Source organism: Staurois parvus, unplaced genomic scaffold (assembly GCF_062004578.1).
Source record: "Staurois parvus isolate SC_StPar_1 unplaced genomic scaffold, SC_StPar_1.0 ptg000051l, whole genome shotgun sequence".
Classification (NCBI taxonomy): Eukaryota; Metazoa; Chordata; class Amphibia; order Anura; family Ranidae; genus Staurois; species Staurois parvus.
The window spans coordinates 1,576,186-1,596,144 of NW_028317847.1; the positions used below are offsets into that span (position 1 = coordinate 1,576,186).

The 19,959-nt window shown below is 42.4% G+C and overlaps 1 protein-coding gene across 3 annotated transcripts; it reads right to left on the bottom strand.

The window, feature by feature from the left end:
* Positions 1-2,091: 2,091 nt before the first annotated feature.
* Positions 2,092-16,619, bottom strand: RPP38 (ribonuclease P/MRP subunit p38). 3 transcript variants are annotated; one of them, XM_089666250.1, is made up of 2 exons: positions 16,462-16,600; positions 2,092-3,242 (listed from the first exon to the last, which is right to left on the bottom strand). In XM_089666250.1, exon 2 carries the CDS (start codon positions 3,202-3,204, stop codon positions 2,371-2,373), a length of 834 nt encoding a protein of 277 aa, XP_089522376.1. In that variant the 5' UTR covers positions 3,205-3,242; positions 16,462-16,600; the 3' UTR covers positions 2,092-2,370. The 3 variants fall into 3 exon arrangements, with proteins under 3 accessions (XP_089522376.1, XP_089522375.1, XP_089522374.1); XM_089666249.1 differs by lacking the exon at positions 16,462-16,600 and adding an exon at positions 11,123-11,833; XM_089666248.1 differs by lacking the exon at positions 2,092-3,242 and adding an exon at positions 11,129-13,881 and having other exon boundaries at positions 16,462-16,619.
* Between the last annotated feature and the right edge of the window lie 3,340 nt (positions 16,620-19,959).

Consider the following 19,959-nt stretch of genomic DNA (forward strand, 5'->3'; position numbering starts at 1 on the left):
TGATGAATTTTTAAATTGGTTATGGGCCTGTTCAAATTATAATTTTTACTTCTATAGCAGCTATTCCCTTGGGTCAGTTTATTAATCACTTGCCCTTCAGAGGATTTACCCCCCCCCCCCTTCCTGACCAGGCCATTTTTTGCAATACAGCACTGTTACTTTAACTGACAAATGCAAAAAGTCATGCAACGCTGTAAATAAATTACTTTCTTTCAGTGGTATTTGATCACCTCTGCAGTTATTTTTTGTGCTATAAAAAAAAAAAAAAAAAATTTGAAAATATATATATATATATTTTTTTTTTTTTTTTTTTGACTTTTTGCTAAAAAATATATCCATTAAAAATTTTTTAAATCCAATTTCTTCATAAATTCAGGCAAAAAAATGTTTCTGCTACATGTCTTTGCTAAAAAAAAAAATACAAATATGAGTAAATGAATTGGTTTATGTGAAAGTTATAGCGTCTACAAGTGGTGGCATATACACCGGAATTTTTATTTTTTTATACTAGTAATGGCAACGATCAGCAACTTATAGCAGGACTGCGGTAGGCATTCTGACACTGCGTGGGAACTGACTGCCATTGACATCCCCAGTGACGCTAATACAGTGCTGACATTATACTAATGACACTGGGCAGGAAAGGGTTAACATCTGGGGCAAAGGGGTTAACTGTGTACTGTGTGTGTGTTTTACTATGGAGAATTGCTTTGTATTTTTCTGCTGTGCAGAGAAATACAAAGGAGTAGGTCCTTGCTGACTTGAGAGACCTGTGTTGTTTACACACAGGTCTCTTCCCTGTCAGCTTTGCCCGATGATCGCCGGATGCAGGCCGGGAATCACTGGCTGGGACCCGGTGAATGACATTCCTAGCCACCAATAGTGGCGCGCACGTGCGCCCCCTAACCGGAAATGTAAATCATGTACGTGTATATATACACACACGATTTTGCACAGCCCTGCAGCAGTACTTCTGCTATAGGGTGGTGGGCAAGTGGTTAAAGGATAAATTCACCTTTTGAAAAAAAAAAAAAAGTGCACATCTTTAGCAGGTACAAAATAGTGTGCATGTATTTTTTTTCCCCTAACAAGCCTGCAATCAGATCACAGATACAATGTCAGGCTCTTGCAGACTCTTAAGATAGCTGTCTGCCCGTACCTTGTACAGGCAGGCAGTTGCTTGAGAACAGGAAGATCAATGAACTACAGCGCTCACGATCTAGGGTGCATGGTAAAAACATTACATGTTACACCTCTATTTAGGGTGTAACACATTTATAACTTAGCCTTTAACCACTTGCCTACTGCTGTACATCTTTTAGGGTACATTCACACCAGTGATTTAATCTGTGAACCGTAGCGGCCCACTTTAAAATGGCAAAGTAGCAGACACTTGTTTCTGCAGTGTCATAAACACCACTAAACAAACAATCACTGGATGGTCAACATGCTTGTGAACAAATCCATATGATCTGAGCAGCTATGCAGAGCCATACAAAGCAGTGTGCAGGAGCTGACAAGGGAGAGCTCTGTATTGTTTATACACAAGTCTCTCCCCCGTTGGAGATACTCGGCGATCACCGTGTGCTGGCGAGTAAGCACCGGCCGGGACCTGGTGACTAATAGCCAAGGCCGTGAATGGTATATATACGAGTGATTTTGCCCTCCTCCCCACTGCAAGGGTAACCCACTCTTTTTGCTTATGAGGATGATAAATAAGGGGATATACTTACCTTAACTTTAGCTCCCCCACTGTCCGCTGGTCTGGAACATGGGTGCACCCCCTGAGCCCTTCTGTGCAATGCAGGACTGCTGACTCTACATTGTACGGAATTATGTCAAAGAGCTGCAACCAGCCGGCAGTGAAGGGAAGAGGCTCTAAGGGACCAGGAATACAAAGATAAAGCATCCAGGAGCAAGGCATAAGGCGAGTATTTCACTTGAATTAACAACCCCTAGGCAAAACAAACTGTTAACCCTTTCAGTGGGGAGTGGGATATGCTACAAGGGTAAAGGTTTTGTTTCAATGGAGTTCAGCTTTATAGTAGATGGTACAATAAGTCTTACGTGCTCATCAAAATTAAAAACCGGTTACGTTTTTGAACTGGAATACTGGTTTAATGGGTGAATTCAGAAAGTTAGAAAAGAAAAATATGGCAGCCTACAATATCTTAATTTTCTCTCTCTGGCCTTCTTTGGTTAGAACAAAGTGGTTAGTATGAGAAACCAGTTCACTCTTCTGTGCTCCATACAGAATAATTTTGGGTAGATATCACTTTACTATCTTGGCTGCTACTACCCAGGAAATTAAGTTTAGATAACTGTGAATAAAGGTCTTTAAAAAAAAAAATTACATGGCAGCATTGACTGTCACTTTTTATTAGCATTCTTTTTTACTTTTATTTTACGTTTTTTGCTTGGGTTGGGAACTATTTTTTTAACCTTCAGGCTCTGTAACTGAACCTGTGTAGCCTCCTCAACCTTTGGGCTTTTGCGCTTTCTGGAAGTTGGACTGGTCTCATTTTTGTCCCCAGTCCCTGCGCCATCCACTGCATTTTCTTCAGTTCTCTCAGGCTTGTCAGTCAACCAGGATACTTTAAGGGGTGGCACCCGTGGGGCGATAGCTCGCACTTCCTCTGAAAATATATCTGAAGTTTTCTTGAATCCCAACGCCAGCACAGACTTCAAGCCAAGCACCGGTGCCACATTCTCGCTAAGACGTGGTAACAGGCAAGCGGTGACTCCCCGACTGGCACTCAGTTCAGGTACATGTTGGATGATCATTTGTGGCTTAGCGGATTTACAGACTATCACCAGGTGCACTTCATTTTTCTCTAGCGCACGGGTTACCTCATTGATACCTATTGCTAGATGTTTGCGGATGTCGCTTAATGTCCAACCTGACTTTACAGTCTCATCTTTGGCATTCTCTCCATCAAACTTCTCTCCTTCTAAATCAGGAATTTTGTCTGCTCCATTGGGGTTTTCTTTTTTTGATCTTTTACCCTTTTTAATAAATTTCTTATGAATTTCAACTTTCTTCAGCCCAACCTGGGTGAACATTTCTGTTAAGGTCTTTAATATAAATTGCATGTTCTCCCCAACAACTGGCATCCACACCTTCTCATATGGGTTGTTCAGGGAAGTCTTGGCCACAATAGGTTTGGATTTACGTATAGATCCCTTTGCGACTTTAGCAGCCATGACGATATCATCAGAAGCTCAAAAAAATTTACCAAAGACTGAAAAAAAAAAAAAAGGGAGAAATATGGTTGGTAAGTATCTATAATACATTAGGTTTCAACACCAAGAAATTGTTTTTGGCTAGGGATGCAAACTTTCCGGAAATTTTGAAGCCATGACAAAAACAAACAACACGTTTTCTAATTTTTGGATAAAACTTTTAAAAAATTCAGTGTGGAGTAGTTTTAAAAATTGAAACTCATTTTGTTTCACTGGGAACATGAAATTCAGTGTATATCTATAAATAATAAAAAGGTATTATACTGGAAATAAAAGTACAGCTTATTCAGTAAATAAATTAAAATTTGCTTTTTTTTTTTAAATTTGTTTTTTTTTTTTTTTTTAATTACAACTGGAATACCAAAGACTGTATATAAATTATATATATATGTATATATATGTATAAATATGTATATATTTCAACTTTAAATGAGAACAGGTAACCACCCCCTTTTCCTCCAATAGGGATACGGACACTGGGAGGGTGTTAGGTCCACCTCAATATTTAAGCTCAACAGCAAGGTTTAACATTTGTGTGGTGCTTAACCACTTGACAAACGGGCTATAGCCGAATGATGACTACAGCGCGGTTGTCCAGTTCTGGGAGGGCGTCATAAGATGTCCTCCCAGAACACACCTTCCCGCACCCCCGGGGGCACTCATCTGGCGATGTGGCAAAAGGCCCATCACAGCGGCCTTTTACCACGTGATCAGCCGTGTCCAATGACACAGCAGATCACTGGTAAATGCAGTTGCCAGTTATCGGCTGCACTTTTCTCATGCTGTCACAGCGTGAGCAAAGTACTGCCGATAACCGGCAATTGTCAGAGGACAGATCGGCACCGATCATCAGGGCACTGATGATCAGTGCCCAGCAGTGCCCCCCACCAGTGCCCAGCAGTGTCGCCCATCTGTGCCCAGCAGTACCACGCACCAGTGCCGCTTATCAGTGCAGCCTCATCAACGCACATCAGTGAAGGAGAAAAATTACCTGTTTGCTAAATTTTATAATAGAAACAAAGAAAAACTTTTTGATGGTAGAGAACATTCATAGGAATCATTTATAGGTTATAGATAAGCTAATCTGTAAAATGTAACCTCTTGCCTGTCAGTTTCTGTCCTCTCAGGTCTTAATTATCTACTGGATCCTAACAATCACCCAACTGTAGGAGGTACAAGATGGAGTCCACAAGCAAACTAAATTGGAGACGTTCACCCGTAGTGCCCCCTCGTCGCAGAAATGCATAATGCTCATTTGAGAAGTAGTGTTACCTGAATTGTATTCCAGGTTTTCTTGTCTTCAGCTGAGAGAACTTGCAATAATTTAAGACTTTACATAAAGTCTCAGAAATCTTTTACTAAGGTCTACATATTATATAGTTTGAATACTATGTCATAGATACATTATTTATCATTGTAAAAGAACACATTCCATGCTGCTTTTTCTTAAATTTTTTAAGTAAAAAACAAAACAGCTTTTGAAAGAAAAAAATAAATAAAACAAACACACAGGAGGGAAAAAATAACCTGTCTCTTTCTTAATTTTTCTGTTTCTTCTCTAGGCCTTCCCATCTCTAGTTTTGGCACGACTAATACTGTATTACAAGATAGCCATACTCAGACTAACAAACCAAAAAAGCGAAATCACTTAGGGCAAAGCAATAGCATTGCTTGAAAGTGACCCTGTAAAGAGAAGCATGGGAGCTGTTATTGCTTCCTCCATTTAAATTATGTTTGTTGCCTGGCATCACATACCTTAAATAAGCACGCTGCAAATGAGTGCCCCAAAAGGGTCAGATTTCCTTATCTCTTGTTCCAGGCCATTGCCTCAGGAAGCGTTGAAACTGATGCATCAGAATGACAGTCAGGGAACTGGCATTTTCAGAAAGAATGGCACCCTGCATGACAGGTTACTTTTAATGCCCCCCTCCCCAGCAATTATCTATTCTGCAGTCCTTTTAGCTATATGTGCCTTCACTTTTTCTCATGGTGACAATGTTGTCACTGTGACTGGTGTCATCTGGTACACTGACAGCTATAAGAAAATGCAGCTTGTAACCTTTCACCACCTCACTAAAAGTGTGACTCTGTCCATTAGAATGATCTCACACACACTTTATCCAAAACTTAAAGCTGAACTCCAGGTTTACCTTTACTGTAAATATTTTGTTTGGGCCAAGCTGGCCAAACAAACCTCTTATTTTACCAATAGATGCATCCAATGTCAATGAATAAACTATGTAATATCGACTACATACAGTATACAGTTCTGTTTTCCAGCAGCAGTACAGGACTTTCGGCTGCTGTCAGAACAAAGTTGAATTGGGCTGAGCGCTGCTCACAGGAAGCCTTGTATTTTTATGAATGAATACAAAGCTTCCTCTGATTGGGGTGAAGGTGGAGATAGTGACATCATCTGCAGCAATTGGCAAAGGAAATAGTTTGTTTGGTCCAGCTTGGCCCAATCCAACTAGTTAAAGGCCAAAGTTCACCTTTAATTAATACACATATTTTTGCAAGTAAAAAAATATGCATTATTTTTTTAAAACAGGAGCCTGCAAAGTATTGTCAAGCTACTGCGTACAGTGTTTACAGCCCTGTGCCCGTACCTCTGTATGGGCTGTCATTTTCAGAGCAGTAGGCAGCATGAATGAACTATGAGCGGGCTGATCTGCACACTAGCAGTTCATTTAAACTACAAGTCTGTCTGCCATGATGGAAGACAGAACTTGTAGTTTCTTCTGTAGATTCCTGTGAATGATGTTGGTGTGTGGGTGGAGCTCTCGTTTTCAAAATTTGACAGCAGTTGGGGGGGGGGTGACTTAGAACATATCACACCCCAAGGGTCCATGCACGTTAGCTGGCAGAAAATCCACCAGACCAGAACCTCTGTCAGAAAAGCAGCATAAAAACTGCTCATAGTGGCTCATATTATAAAAATAAATGCTCATTTATACAAGTGTTTTTTTACCAAAACTGAAATGGACAGTTTTTAAAAATTATTACGCAATTTTTTTTTTAAAGACACTTTAATGATAAAAAAACAACAATATATACCCCAATTTTTTTGTAAAATATGAAAGATGATGTTACACCAAATACCCAACATGTCATTCTTTAAAATTGCGCACGCTCGTGGAATGGCGTCAAACTACAGTACTTAAAAATCTCCATGGGTGATGCGTTCAAATTTTACACAGATTACCAGTGTAAAGTTACAGAGGTCTAGTGCTAGAATTATTGCTCTTGCTCTGACGTACATGGCAATACCTCACGTGTGGTTTGAACACCGTTTACATACGTTGGGTGGCCTACGTATACGTTCACCACTACCGCGCGGGGGCACTTTAAACTTTTTTTTTTACATTGTCCCTTTAAAAAAAAAGTTTAATCACTTTTATTCCTATCACAAGGAATGCATGCATCCCTTGTGATAGAAATAAGTAGTGACAGGTCCTCTTTATGAAGAGATATGGGATCAATAAGACCCCACATCTCTCTTCTATAATGTAAAGCATTAGATAAAAAAAAAAAAAAAGGGAAAAGAAAATGGCTTTATTTACAAGGCGCCGGAACCGGAAGTGACATCGCTCTGGTCCTCCAAGGGCATAGAGATGAGTGGAAGTCATCTTTCCTTCACTTATCTCTATGCACAGCGCTGGGATCGTTCGGTGGTTTCTCAGGTAAGCCTGAGAACTACCGAGCGGCGGCGGATGGCGGCAACGGCGAGGTTATTTTCAGCACCTGTATCGGTGCTTATTTTAATATCGGCCAACATCCAATAGGGGTGTTTGGGAAGTTTCGGTGCATCCCTACTTTAAACTGTAAGGTCAACTTTTCATGAAAAGGAACACTACACCCTCCCCACACACCAGTTCTCACTGTACTTACCTCCTGGATGATTAGTTTTCACTGCCCATGCAGCTGGTGCACTCTTTTTTCCTCCCTTTCTTTCCTTAGAGGCGTCGGGACAGATCACAGCAATTTAGATGCTCTGCAGTGATTCTAATTCTAGAAGACGACTATGGCTTTCAAATCCCCAGACTCTGCTACAGTGGCTGCATGGGCAGGGAAAGCTAATCAACCAAAGAGCTTGCTCTTTGTTATTTTTTGTGCAAAGGCGGCCTTGTCTTTAATCACCTCAATACTTGACCACTTTCACCCCCTTCCTGCCCAGGCCATTTTTCAGTGCCATCACACTTTGAATTACAAATTACTCGGTTATGCAAGACTGTACCCAAATTAAATTTTTATAATTTTTTTTTTTTTTTTTTTTAAAGACAGATGGAGCTCTCTTTTGGTGGTCTATAATCACCAATGGGTTTTTTTTTATTTTTTGCTATAAAAATAAAAAACTACCAGAAATGTTGAAAAATCTGCTACATTTCTTGAGTAAAAATGACCTAAATCGGTGTATATTATTCAGTCTGTGTGAAGGTTATAGTCTACAATCTATGGTATATATACACTTACCGGCCTCTTTATTAGTTACACATGTTCAATTGCTTGGTAACACAAATTGCTAATCAGCCAATCACATGGTAGCAACTTAATGCATTTAGGCATCTAGATGTGGTGAAGACAACTTGCTCAACTGAGCACAGAATGGGGAAAAAAGGGGATTTAAGTAACTTTGAATGTGGCATAGTTGTGGTTGACAGACGGGCTGGTTTGAGTATTTCAAAAACTGCTGATGTACTGGGATTTTCACTACTCAGACCAGCCCATCTGGCACCAACAATGTTGCCATGGTCAAAGTTACTTAAATTGGTTCTAAAGGCTCAAGATTTTTTTACCTTCATGCATCCTATGAATGAAGGTAAAATACCTTCTGTGTACAGCACCCCCCCCCCCCCCAATATTCACCTAAGCCCCCTCTCGATCCAGCGATGTGCACTGGAGTCTCAGCTATCCCAGGACTCCCTCTTCTCATTGCCTGAGACAGAAGTGGGAGCCACTGACTCCCACTGCTGTCAATCACAGCCAGTGAGCCAATGAAAAGAGGGGGCACATGTTGCTTGCTGTGGGGGCACCCAACAGGTGGAAGGGGCCAGGAGAGCCTGCTGGGGGATCTGAGAAGAGGTTTCAGGCTGCTCTGTGCAAAACCACATCACACAGCAGGTAAGTATAGACGTATTTGTTATTTTTTCTTAAAAAAAAAAAAAAAAATATATATAAAGGCTTTAGAATCACTTTAAATCCCCTCTCCTTTCCATTCTGATGCTCGGTTCAAACTTAAGCAAGTCATCTCCACCGCATCTAGATGCCTAAATGCATTGAGTGGCTGCCATGTGATTGGCGGATTAGCAATTTTTGTTACCAAGCAATTGAACAGGTGTACCTAATAAAGTGGCCAATGAGTGTATTTGAAAATTGATCAATCCTGATATACTGATGGCCTATCATTTCTTGAGGCCCTAAAATGCCAGGACAATGCAAACACCCCCTGAATGACCCCTTACTGGAAAGGGATTTACACTGCTCAAAAAAATTAAAGAAACACTTTGATAATACATTAGATTTCAACAGGGATAAATCTCCTGCTGGATATCTATACTGATATGGACTGGGTAATGTGTTAGGAATGTAAGGATGCCCCATCATTTGATGGAAATAAAAATTATCAACCTACAGAGGACTGAATTCAAAGACACCTCAAAAATCAAAGTGAAAAAAAAGTGCATTTTTCTGAAAATTCATTACAGCAACTCAAAATGGTACTCAGTCTGCATGGCCCCCATGTCCTTGTATGCATGCCTGACAATGTCAGGGCATGGTCCTAATGAGACGACGGATAGAGTCCTGGGGTATTTCCTCCCAGATCTGGACCAGGGTATCACTGAGCTCCTGGACATTCTGGAGGTGCAACCTGGCGGCTTCGGATGGATTGAAACATGATATCCCAGAGGTGTTCTATTGGATTTAGGTCAGGCGTGGGGGCCATTCAATGCTATCAATTTCTTCATCCTCCAGGAACTGCCTGCATTCTTTCGCCACATGAGGCCAGGCATTGTTGTGCACCAGGAGGAACCCAGGACCAGCGTGAGGTCTGACAATGGGTCCAAGGATTTTATCCCAATACCTAATGGCAGTCAGGGTGCCATTGTCTAGCCTGTAGAGGTCTGTGCATCCCTCCATGGATATGCCTCCCCAGACCATCACTGACCCACCACCACAACGATCATGCAGAACGATGTTACAGGCAGTATAACGTTCTCCACGGCTTCTTCAGACCCTTTCACGTCTGTCACATGTGCTCAGGATGAACCTGCTCTCATCTGTAAAAAGCACAGGGTGCCAGTGGCAGACCTGACAATTCTGGTGTTCAATGGCAATTGCCAATCGAGCTCTATGGTGCCAGGCAGTGAGCAGAGGGCCCACTAGAAGACATCGGGCCCTCAGGCACCCTCATGAAGTCGGTTTCTGATTGTTTGGTCACAGGCATTCACACCAGTGGCCTGCGGGAGGTCATTTTGTAGGGCTCTGGCAGTGCACATCCTGTTCCTCCTTACACAAAGGAGTAGATACCGGTCCTGCTGATGGGTTGAGGACCTTCTACAGCTCTGTCCAGCTCTCCTAGAGTATCTGCCTGTCTCCTGGAATCTCCTCCATGCTCTAGAGACTGTGCTGGGAAACACGGCAAACCTCCTGGCAATGGAACGTATTGATGTGCCATCCTGGAGGAGCTGCACTGCCTTTGCAACTTCTGTAGGGTCCAGGTATGGCCTCATGCTACCAGTAGTGACACCGACCCTAGCCAAATGCAAAACTAGCAAAAAACAGTCAGAAAAGATGAGCAGGGAAAAAAAAAATGTCAGTGCCTCCACCTGTTAAACCATTCCTGTTTTTGGGGTCGTCTCCTTTTTGCAATCTAGTGCTCCTGTTGTTAATTTCATTAACACCAAAGCAGCTGAAACTGATTAACAACCCCCTCTGCTACTTAACTGACCGGATCAATATCCCAGGAGTTTAATAGAGTTGATGCTATACTCTGAGTAAAAAGTGTTTCTTCATTTTTTGAGCAGTGTAGCAATGGTGATTTTTTTTAAGTTGTAATTTTTTTCCGGGCAATTCTCTGGAAAACTAAAATAATTTTTTTTTTTTTTTTCACAAAATTGTCATTTCAAGTTATTTCTCACACACCATATAAGCATACTTGCATTTACACATCGAAAACACATTCTGCTACTCCTCCTGAGTATGGGGATACCACGTGTGAGAATTTTTCACATCCTAGGCAGATAGAGGGGCCCAACATCCAAGAAGCACCTTTGGGCTTTCAAGAAGCATAAATTACAAATCTAATTTCCCGACTACCTATCACATTTTTGAAGGTCCTGGAGCACCTGGACAATGGAAAGACCCACATTCTGGAAAGCAAATACACCAACATATCTTCAAAGAGGCATAATGAGACTTTTGACAGTGTCTTTTTTGTGCCACAAGTTTTTGGAAAATGTGGAACAAAAACAAAGTTGTTTTTTTTGTTTGTACACAAAGTTGTCAATTTACAAGATATTTCTAACACACAGCATGGACATACTAAAAATTACACCCCAAAATACATTCTGCTACTCCTCCTGAGTATGGGGATACCACAAGTGTAAGACCTTTTCAATGTCTGGCTGATTATGTACCCGACACTTCAACCTGTGTATCACAAAAATCAACCAACAATATTGAAAATAATGTACTGTAATGGTTGCCTCTGTACAAGTGGTCAGTGAATATAGCAGAGTGTAGCTTCGCCTACAGCAGTCCCTGTTCCTGAAAGCCAAGCAAGCCTAACCTACTGGTACGTGGCTGACTCCACAGCACAATGCTAAGTTCACTGGCCAGGAAAAACAGGGGGCTGAGAAGTGGGTAAACAAAAGATTACCTGTGGTTCTAGTAGTGTAGTTATCCGCAGAGGATGGGTGGGACTGGTGTCTCACAGAAACGTAGCCAGTGGGATGCACAGATGGGTCAGTACTGGCGTGAGGCAGAAACATAAGTCAGTAAACAGTCAAAGGATTGGTCCAGACAGAGGCATGGTCAGCATAGCCTAAGGATTGATAGAGGCAGGAACATGGCCAATAAACAGGCCAGGATCGGTTCAGGCAGTGACGTGGTCATCTAATAGCCAAAGGATCCAAGTAGCAGGCAGAAACATCAAGCTTAGAGCTTCAGTCAGGCAAAACTTGGATACGTGGTAAAGGCTTCTTCCCACCCAAAGCTCTTCGAAGCCTCCTGATCTGGGAATTACAAAACCTGGAGAAAATAAAAAGTATACTACTCTGATGCCCCTCATTCTGCATATGTGAGATCCCGTGTTGTCTTCAATCCCTCCAGTACAGTGGTAAATCCTCACATTTTGACAGCAGGCGGAAAAAAAAAAAAGTCAGTCCAGGTGGCAGGCAATAAAACATGGGCAATTAAAAGGCTGAGGTTATTTAAGGCGGAAGGAAGAAATGTGGTGGATAAACAGGCCAGGGTCAGTTAATCAGCTGGCATGGTTAGCATGAAGACAAATGGTCATTCATAGCAAGGAATTCTTAAGACATTAGATATGGGGACATGGCAGGCAGTCCAATATATTCACCACACCTTCACTAATATCTTGGTAAAGTGTGGTAACGTCGGAAGCAGTCTCCTATGCAGAGGCCTGGTTGGGAGGGACACTGGGGACAATAATAAGGGGTGTCACACTTTACTCCATGTTTGCTGCATACTTTACAATTTTTTTGGCGTGTTTGGCCTGTTTCTGTGGGTGAGATATAATCTGGGAAATGTCTCTCATGCAGCCTGCATGATGCATCAGTTCGAATGATTTCAGGTGGAGAGCCTTCCTGGTAGATGAGGGCTCTGATAATATCCAGCTGAAATGTGCAAAAGGAGGCAGGTCTTTCCGTGGACTGGTGATAGAGGACATAGGAATTATAAATTGCCAATTGGAAGAGGTAAATGGAAACGTTTTTGGACCAGTGGCGGGACAATCTGTTTGGTACATAGGGATCTAACATTTTGTCATTAAAATGCACACCTCCAAAAAACCGATCGTAATCACATATGCACTCAGGACCTTGGACTGGACCATGCCTTCCTTGGATTTCCACTGAAATATCATTGTGGATGGAGGATAAGAAATACACATCTCGCTTATGCCTCCATTTCAGGGCCAAAACTTCTTCATTCCTCAAACTCATTGACTCCCCCTTTTGTAGCCTCGTGGTCACCAGCCTTTGTGGGAAGCCCTTCTGATTTGCTTGCGCTGGGCCACAGGCTAAAGTTTTCTGGCAGTAAAGATGGCGGAAAAGGGGCAGGCTTGTCAAAAACATGTCCACATACAGGTGGTACCCCTTTTGAAATAGTGGTACTGCAAGGTCCAACACAATTTTTCCATTACTCCCCATATAAGTTGGACAGGCAGGGGGCTCCAGCTGATTATCTTTCCCTTCATAAACATGGAAGGCATACGTATACCCTGTGGCCCTCTCACAGAGTTTGTATAGCTTCACCCCATAGCTTGACCTTTTACCAGGAATGCGCTGTTTGAGTCCCAGCTTTTCAGTAAAATGGAGAGACTCATTAATGCAAATATTCTTCTCAGGAATATACAATTGAGCAAATTTCTGGGAAAAAAAATGAATAAGTGGGCGAATTTTGTAAATTGGGTCATATCCAGGTTGAATTCGGGGAGGACACAGTGTGCTGTCAGTAAAATGGAGGAAACGCATAATCATTTCATAGCGTGCTCTTAGCATAACAGATGAATACAGTGGCATGTGATATATGGGGTCTGTAGACCAGTAAGATTTTACTTCCTTTAATTTTGTAATTCCCATGTTCAGAGTGAGGCCTAAAAACTTTTTGAATTCTTCCATTGTGACAGGTGTCCACTCCAATCGACGGGCATAATATGAATTTGGGTTATTCGTGATGTATTGCTGGGCAAACAGATTGGTCTGGTCAACAATTAAATGGAATAAATCTTCAGTGAAAAATAAATTAAAAAATTCAATTGGTGTAAAATTTTCAGTGTTGGCCTGAACACCTGGCTGTGCAGTAAAAGGGGGGATACTAGCTGATCCTGAGTTGGAGGGAAGCCATACCGGATTTGCAAGTGCCTCTGGAAGACTTGTATGGGCCTTAATTCCTGATGGCTGACATGGCACCCCAATTCTTGTACTATCAACCAAGGGTACTGTGCTGCTGGTGCTTGTCACTTCACCAGGATGATCTGCAGCGCTGATGGTGGTTGTCACTTCACCAGGATGATCTGCTGCACTGATGGTGGTTGTCACTTCTTCAGACAGCCTCATCTTTTTTGTAAACATCATTTCCTCCTCAGATTCGGTTACTGACCCACTGCTCTCCACGGGTTCGTACTCAGAATCCGAATCGGACATTGAGAGCTCCCCGCTGCTCTCATCTGTCGCTGTCAGAACCTGGAATGCCTCCTCGTTGGTGTCCATGTTTTTGGACAAGGCGTACGCTTGGCTCTGGTAACACTGGGTAAAGTGTGGCTGCAATCAGGGACACAGTGGATGGCTGCACTGGTGTGGCTGAATCACTGATGCCGATTGCACTGGTGTGATTGGTAGACTTGCTGCAATCAGGACACTGATGACGGCTGCTCTGTTGTGACAGGTAGACTGGCTGAAATCAGAGCAATGACAGGTGGCTCTATGTGTGTAACAGTGCGTTATAAAGATCACAGTAAATCACAGTGGAAATGCTAAACTCACAGATCTTGGTACAGATCTCTCTCTTTCCTCTCACAAGCAGTCTGTGTGTGAGGAAGGAGAAACAAAAATAGCAAGTACCAGCCATTGTTTACATTGTGTGCTCCTCTGTAACTGGACACAGCGATCCCATGGTAAAGGGCTGCTGTGATTGGCGCTTTTACCCCAATCTGTGATGAGCTGTGATCCAAAGGACATAGCGATCATAGATCATGCTGCTCCAGCGCTATCAGTCCTGCTTGTGACATCACCCAGCTCCGCCCTTTGGTGTTTATCATCACAGGTCATATGACTACCTATGATGAAGTCATGTGACTGATCATGATATGCATAGGGTAGATCTGTGTGGCTTTACAAGCAGGACTGATAGCGCTGGAGTGCTGCTCATTTTGGATACCGAACTCACACATATATATATGTTTATTTATTTCAGGTACTTATATAGCGCCATCAATGTACGCAGCGCTTTACATATATATTGTACATTCACATCAGTCCCTAACCTTCAAGGGGTGTACAATCTAAGGTCCCTAACTCACATTCATACATACACATACTAGGGCCAATTTAGACAGGAGCCAATTAACCTACCAGCATGTCTTTGGAGTGTGGGAGGAAACCGGAGTACCCGGAGGAAACCCATGCGAACACAGGGAGAACATGCAAACTCCATGCAGGAGGCACCATGGTTGGGAATCGAACCCATGACCCAATTACTGCAAGGCAGAAGTGCTAACCACTAAGCTACTGTGCCGCCCAAGATATATATATCTTAGATTGTAAGCTCCAAGGATCAGGGCCCTCCTATCCCTCTTGTATTGAACTGTATTGTTGCTGTATTGTCTCCCGTTATATTGTAAAGCTCTGAGCAAACTGTTGGCACTATACTCTGCTCACTTTTAGGCGTTCTCTGAAAACATATCTCTTCAGGGAAGCCTATCCTGCCCTCTGCTAATAATGGAATCTTCTATTCCTTCTACCAGTCCATCCCCCCCAGTTATTACCTTTTGTACCACCAGCCCCTCCCTCTTAGATTGTAAGCTCCAAGGAGCAGGGCCCTCCTAACCCTCTTGTATTGAACTGTATTGTTGCTGTATTGTCTCCCGTTATATTATAAAGCGCTGAGCAAACTGTTGGCGCTATATAAATCCTGTATAATAATAATAATAATAATAATAAATATATAAAATTTATTTTTTTGTTTTCTCTTGTGAAATAGAGCAACATCCAATGTAAGTGCATACTTTTATGTAAGGAATCCTAATCCTTGAGATATCCTGCACAATGGGAGTCACTGGGGTCCATTTATTAAAATTGGAGCTGCAAAGCTGGTGCAGCTCTGCAAATAAATTATCTTCCAGGTTGTTTGGCAAACAATTGACCAAGCTGAAGTTGGAAGCTGATTGGCTACCAAGCACAGCTACACCAGATTTTGCACGTTTTAGTAAATCAACCCTATATCTGCCGGTGGAGCAAGACACCTTTCCTTTTCTATAAAGCCCATTTCCAGGCAAAAAAAAAAAAATGTTTTCCCATGCAGTGGAGCTGTGCCTGCACTGCATGGGTTAACTGCTTGTTTTGTCCAGGGGTGACCAGAAAGCGAATACTCACCCGATCCTCAGCTCCAGCTGCAAACGGTGCTCCCCCACGATTCAGCAGTGGCCTGTTCCTGACTGCCTCAGGTCCTGAGCAGGTCTATGGTCGTGATGACATCTGGAACAGTCCACTGCACAAGTCCACCGGCAAGGGGGGGTTGGCAGGAGGAACAGGAGATGTGTTGGGAGGATCAGGTAAGTATATCCACTTTCTCCAGTCCAATAGACAAAAGCGAGCAATTAACCCTTTCTCAGCCCCACTGCAAGGGAAAACGTGGCCTTTAAAATGGGCACATAGCAAGATATTACTACATATATATATATATATATATATATATATATATGAGGGAAGCTGGGACTCCCCCCCCCCCCCCATACCCCGAAGGGGTCAAGAACGCACTCTGATCTGCACTGCCCTGTATACTGGACCCAGATCACCCACAGGGCAAGCCTTGACGGCGGGAGGCTAGTCACACGGAGGTGGAGCACAACTGGAGTCCTAGTTCATGGCGGAGCAATGGAGGAATTGTGGGATCATCACTGGAAGCAATATAAGAGGCTATCCCGCCACATGTAATATCTGTGGAGGAATGGCCGATCATTTCTTCATACATTTTCCTGTCAACACTTAATACGGCTTTATGAGTGTCGGTGCTCCGTTCTATTGGCGGTCAGATACATTATTGGGGCCAAACGCCTCACTTCCCGCCCCAGAACACTCACCGTGCAGGGAGCATGAGGCGGACAGGAGGTGGGGGGATACCTACACTTCCAGCTATACAAACCCGCCTTACACACCTTGTAACACCACCCCCCCCCTTTCAGTCTATATTGTGCTCTCCCACTCTATGGGGGCTTCACTGCCCCCCTCCATCCCTCACAGCTCCCCAGCAACTCACCGCTCTCAGCTACACGACGAAAGTCCGCGCCGAAAGGTCACCAGCCAATCAGAGGGTGTCTCTTTCCCTCTATCGGGCCTGTGAGAGGAAACCAGCGTGGAACGCACACCCCACAAACCCATTGGATTGGATAATAAAGGGATTATGGGAGACGAAGGGTTTCGATGCACGCAGAGACTACAACTCCCAGGAGACACCGCGCGGCACAGCTCCGAGAGAGTAAAGAAGCAATTGGAATTTATTGAAATGCAATGGAAACAAAAAAGAGAATCTTATTGGTGACTATAGGCACGGCCCAGATGTAGGATGATGCATGCATTCTGATGTCACAATGATTATAGTTAAATAAATTATATATATATGTATTATTATAATACAGGATTTATATGGCGCCAACAGTTTGCTCAGCACTTTACAATATAGCAGGAGACAATACAGCAACAATACAGTTCAATACAAGAGGGATAGGAGGGTCCTGGTCCTTGGAGCTTACAATCTAAGAGGGGGGGGCTGGTGGTACAAAAGGTAATAACTGTGAGGGAGTGACTGAAAGGAGGAATAGAACATTCTATTAATAGGTGAGGGCAGAATAGGCTTCCCTGAAGAGATAGGTTTTTCAGAGATCGCCTAAAAGTGAGCAGAGTCGGCAATAGTCTGATACATTGGGGTAGAGAGTTCCAGAGGATGGAGGAAGCTCTGGAGAAGTCCTGGAGACAAGCATGAGAGGAGGAGACAAGGGAACTAGAGAGCAGGAGGTTGTGGGAGGAGCAGAGAGTACGGTTTGGGTGATAGTTGAAGACAAGATTGGTGATGTCATTTGGGGTGGAGTTATAAATGGCTTTATATGTTATTGTTAATGTTTTGAAGTTTATTAGTTGGGCAATGGGAAGCCAGTGGAGGGATTGGCAGATACTCTCTACACACACACCTATATATATATATATATATATATATATACATATACACACACAGGGGCGGACTGACAACTCATGGGGCCCCCGGGCAATAGGGGATTATGGGGCCCCTGTGTCCTTGCCCAAACTCAAAAAGCCTATGAAAAAGGTACCAGGGGCATCTCATGGGGCCCCCTACTGACCCCGGCCCTCGGGCAGTGCCCGAGTTTCCAAATGGTCAGTCCACCCCGTGTATATATATATATATATATATATATATATATATAGGTGTGTACATACATACATACACAGGCGTACCTCAGTTTACGAATGACAATCCATTGAAAATATTGCTTCGGTTTACAATTTTTTTTCGCAATTCGAGCGGATTAATTGGTTTTCAATGCATTTACGAATTTTTTTAAATCATGTCCCTGTACAGTATTTATGCCTTTAAAGTGCACTTTATAAAGAGTTTAACAGATAAAAGACTTTTTTTTAAAACTTTTTTCTGACCTCTGGAACGGATTAATTGGTTTTCAATGCATCCATGTGAAACCATGTTTTGGTTTACAAATTTTTCGCAAGATGAAAAGTCCCGCAGAAGGAATTAAATTCGTAAACCGAGGTACGCCTGTGTGTGTGTATATATGTATATATATGTATATATATATATATATATATGTATATATATATATACACACATACATACACTTTTCCTCAATTTTGGAGGGACGTCCAGTTCTTGGTAATGTCACTGTTGCGCCATATTTTCTCCACTTGATGATGACTCTTCACTGTGTTCCATGGTATATCTAATGCCTTGGAAATTCTTTTGCACCCTTCTCCTGACTGATAGCTTTTAACAGTGATATCCCTCTGATGCTTTGGAAGCTCGCTGCGACCATGGCTTTTGCTGTAGGATGCAACTAAGAAAATGTCAGGAAAGACCTACTAGAACAGATGAACTTTATGTGGGGTTAATCAGAGGCACTTTAAATGATGGCAGGTGTGTACTGACTCCTGTTTGACATGATTTTGAATGTGATTGCTTAATTCTGAGCACAGTTACATCCCCAGTTATAAGAGGGTGTGCACACTTATACAACCGCATTATTTTCGTTTTTTATGTTTACTTCCTTCCCCCCAGCTAAAAGATGTCAGTTTGTTTTACAACTGAGTTGTACAGTTTATAGATCACATTAAAGGTGGAAAAAGTTCTGAAATTATTTATCTTTGTCTCACTTTTATACATCACAGAAACTTGACATTTTAACAGGTGTGTTGACTTTTTATATCCAGAGTGTGTGTGTATATATATATACATATTTATTTATTTTTAATTTATATTTTCTTATATATATTTTGTGACAGACACGCTTTTCCTTTTGACATTTGGGCGCCATTAACAATGATAGGCAACACAACCATGACAGGTGTTGTTTTGCATGTTTTATAAACACCCGCAAAATTGTGCACTTTTACACACATTCACAAAGCGCTAAAATGTGAAAGCAGCTTAAATCTTTACATGTATATATATTGCCCGCCCTCATGTTGTACAGTGCTGCATAAATTGTTGGTACTATATAAACCCTGTATAATGATAATTCAGTATATGAGGACTATAACAAAAATAATGCAAAAGTGGGCGTACGTTTTTGTGAAAGTGGTTGTAAAGGCAGAAGGTTTTTTACCTTAATGCATTCTCTGTATTTAGGTAAAAAAAACCTTCTGGGTGCAGCTCCCCCCAGCCTCCCAGTTGTACTTACCTGAGCCCCGTCTTGATCCAGCGATGTGCATGAGAGCAGCGATTCTTTGAGCTCTCTCTCTCCTCACTGGCCATAGAGGAAGCAGTGGAAGCCATTGACTCCTGCTGCTCGGGATTTAGCAAGTGCCCCCATAGGAAACTACTCTCTGTAGGGGCACATGGAAGGGGGGAGGAGCCAGAAGCATCGGCGGGGGAAGAGGAGGATCAGGGATGCCCTATGCTTTACAATTGCACAGAGCAAGTATTTAAAAAGAACAATTACCTTTACATTCTCTTTTGTTTACATAGGTTGTTAGTAGAGTAACACTTCCTCTATAGTAATTCTTCTTCTTTTTCATTGCAGGTAAAAATGGCGCTGGTGCCGCAACTTGCTTCCTGTCCCTCTGCCTCGATGGACATTCTGCGGGAAAGTTCGACATAAATATAATTCTTAATTTTTATTGCAGGTAAACAATGAATTCCAAGCAGAGGCAATATGCCGTCATTGAGTTGTTGATGAAGGAGAGGTGCAGGCTATCCAACATCTACATAAGAGCAATGTCCTGTCATTGGTGACTCTTGTCAATATTGTCATCTCTGTAAACATTCTGTAGCCCTTTGCTGATAGCCTGCACCCCTCCTTCATCAACAACTCAATGACGGCATATTGCCTCTGTTTGGAATCCATTGTTTACCTGCAATGAAAATGAAGAAGAAGAATTATATTTATGTCGAACTTTCCCGTAGACTATACATCGAGGCAGAGGGGCAGGAAGCAAGTTGCGGTGCAGTATGTTATATTAATTCCCAATCATTTTTATATATGAAATAATAACTCCCCAGTCATTTATATAT

Bases quoted from the DNA above. Each gene is read 5' to 3' on its own strand.
- RPP38 (XM_089666248.1), bottom strand. From the start codon at position 13,697: ATGGACACCAACGAGGAGGCATTCCAGGTTCTGACAGCGACAGATGAG.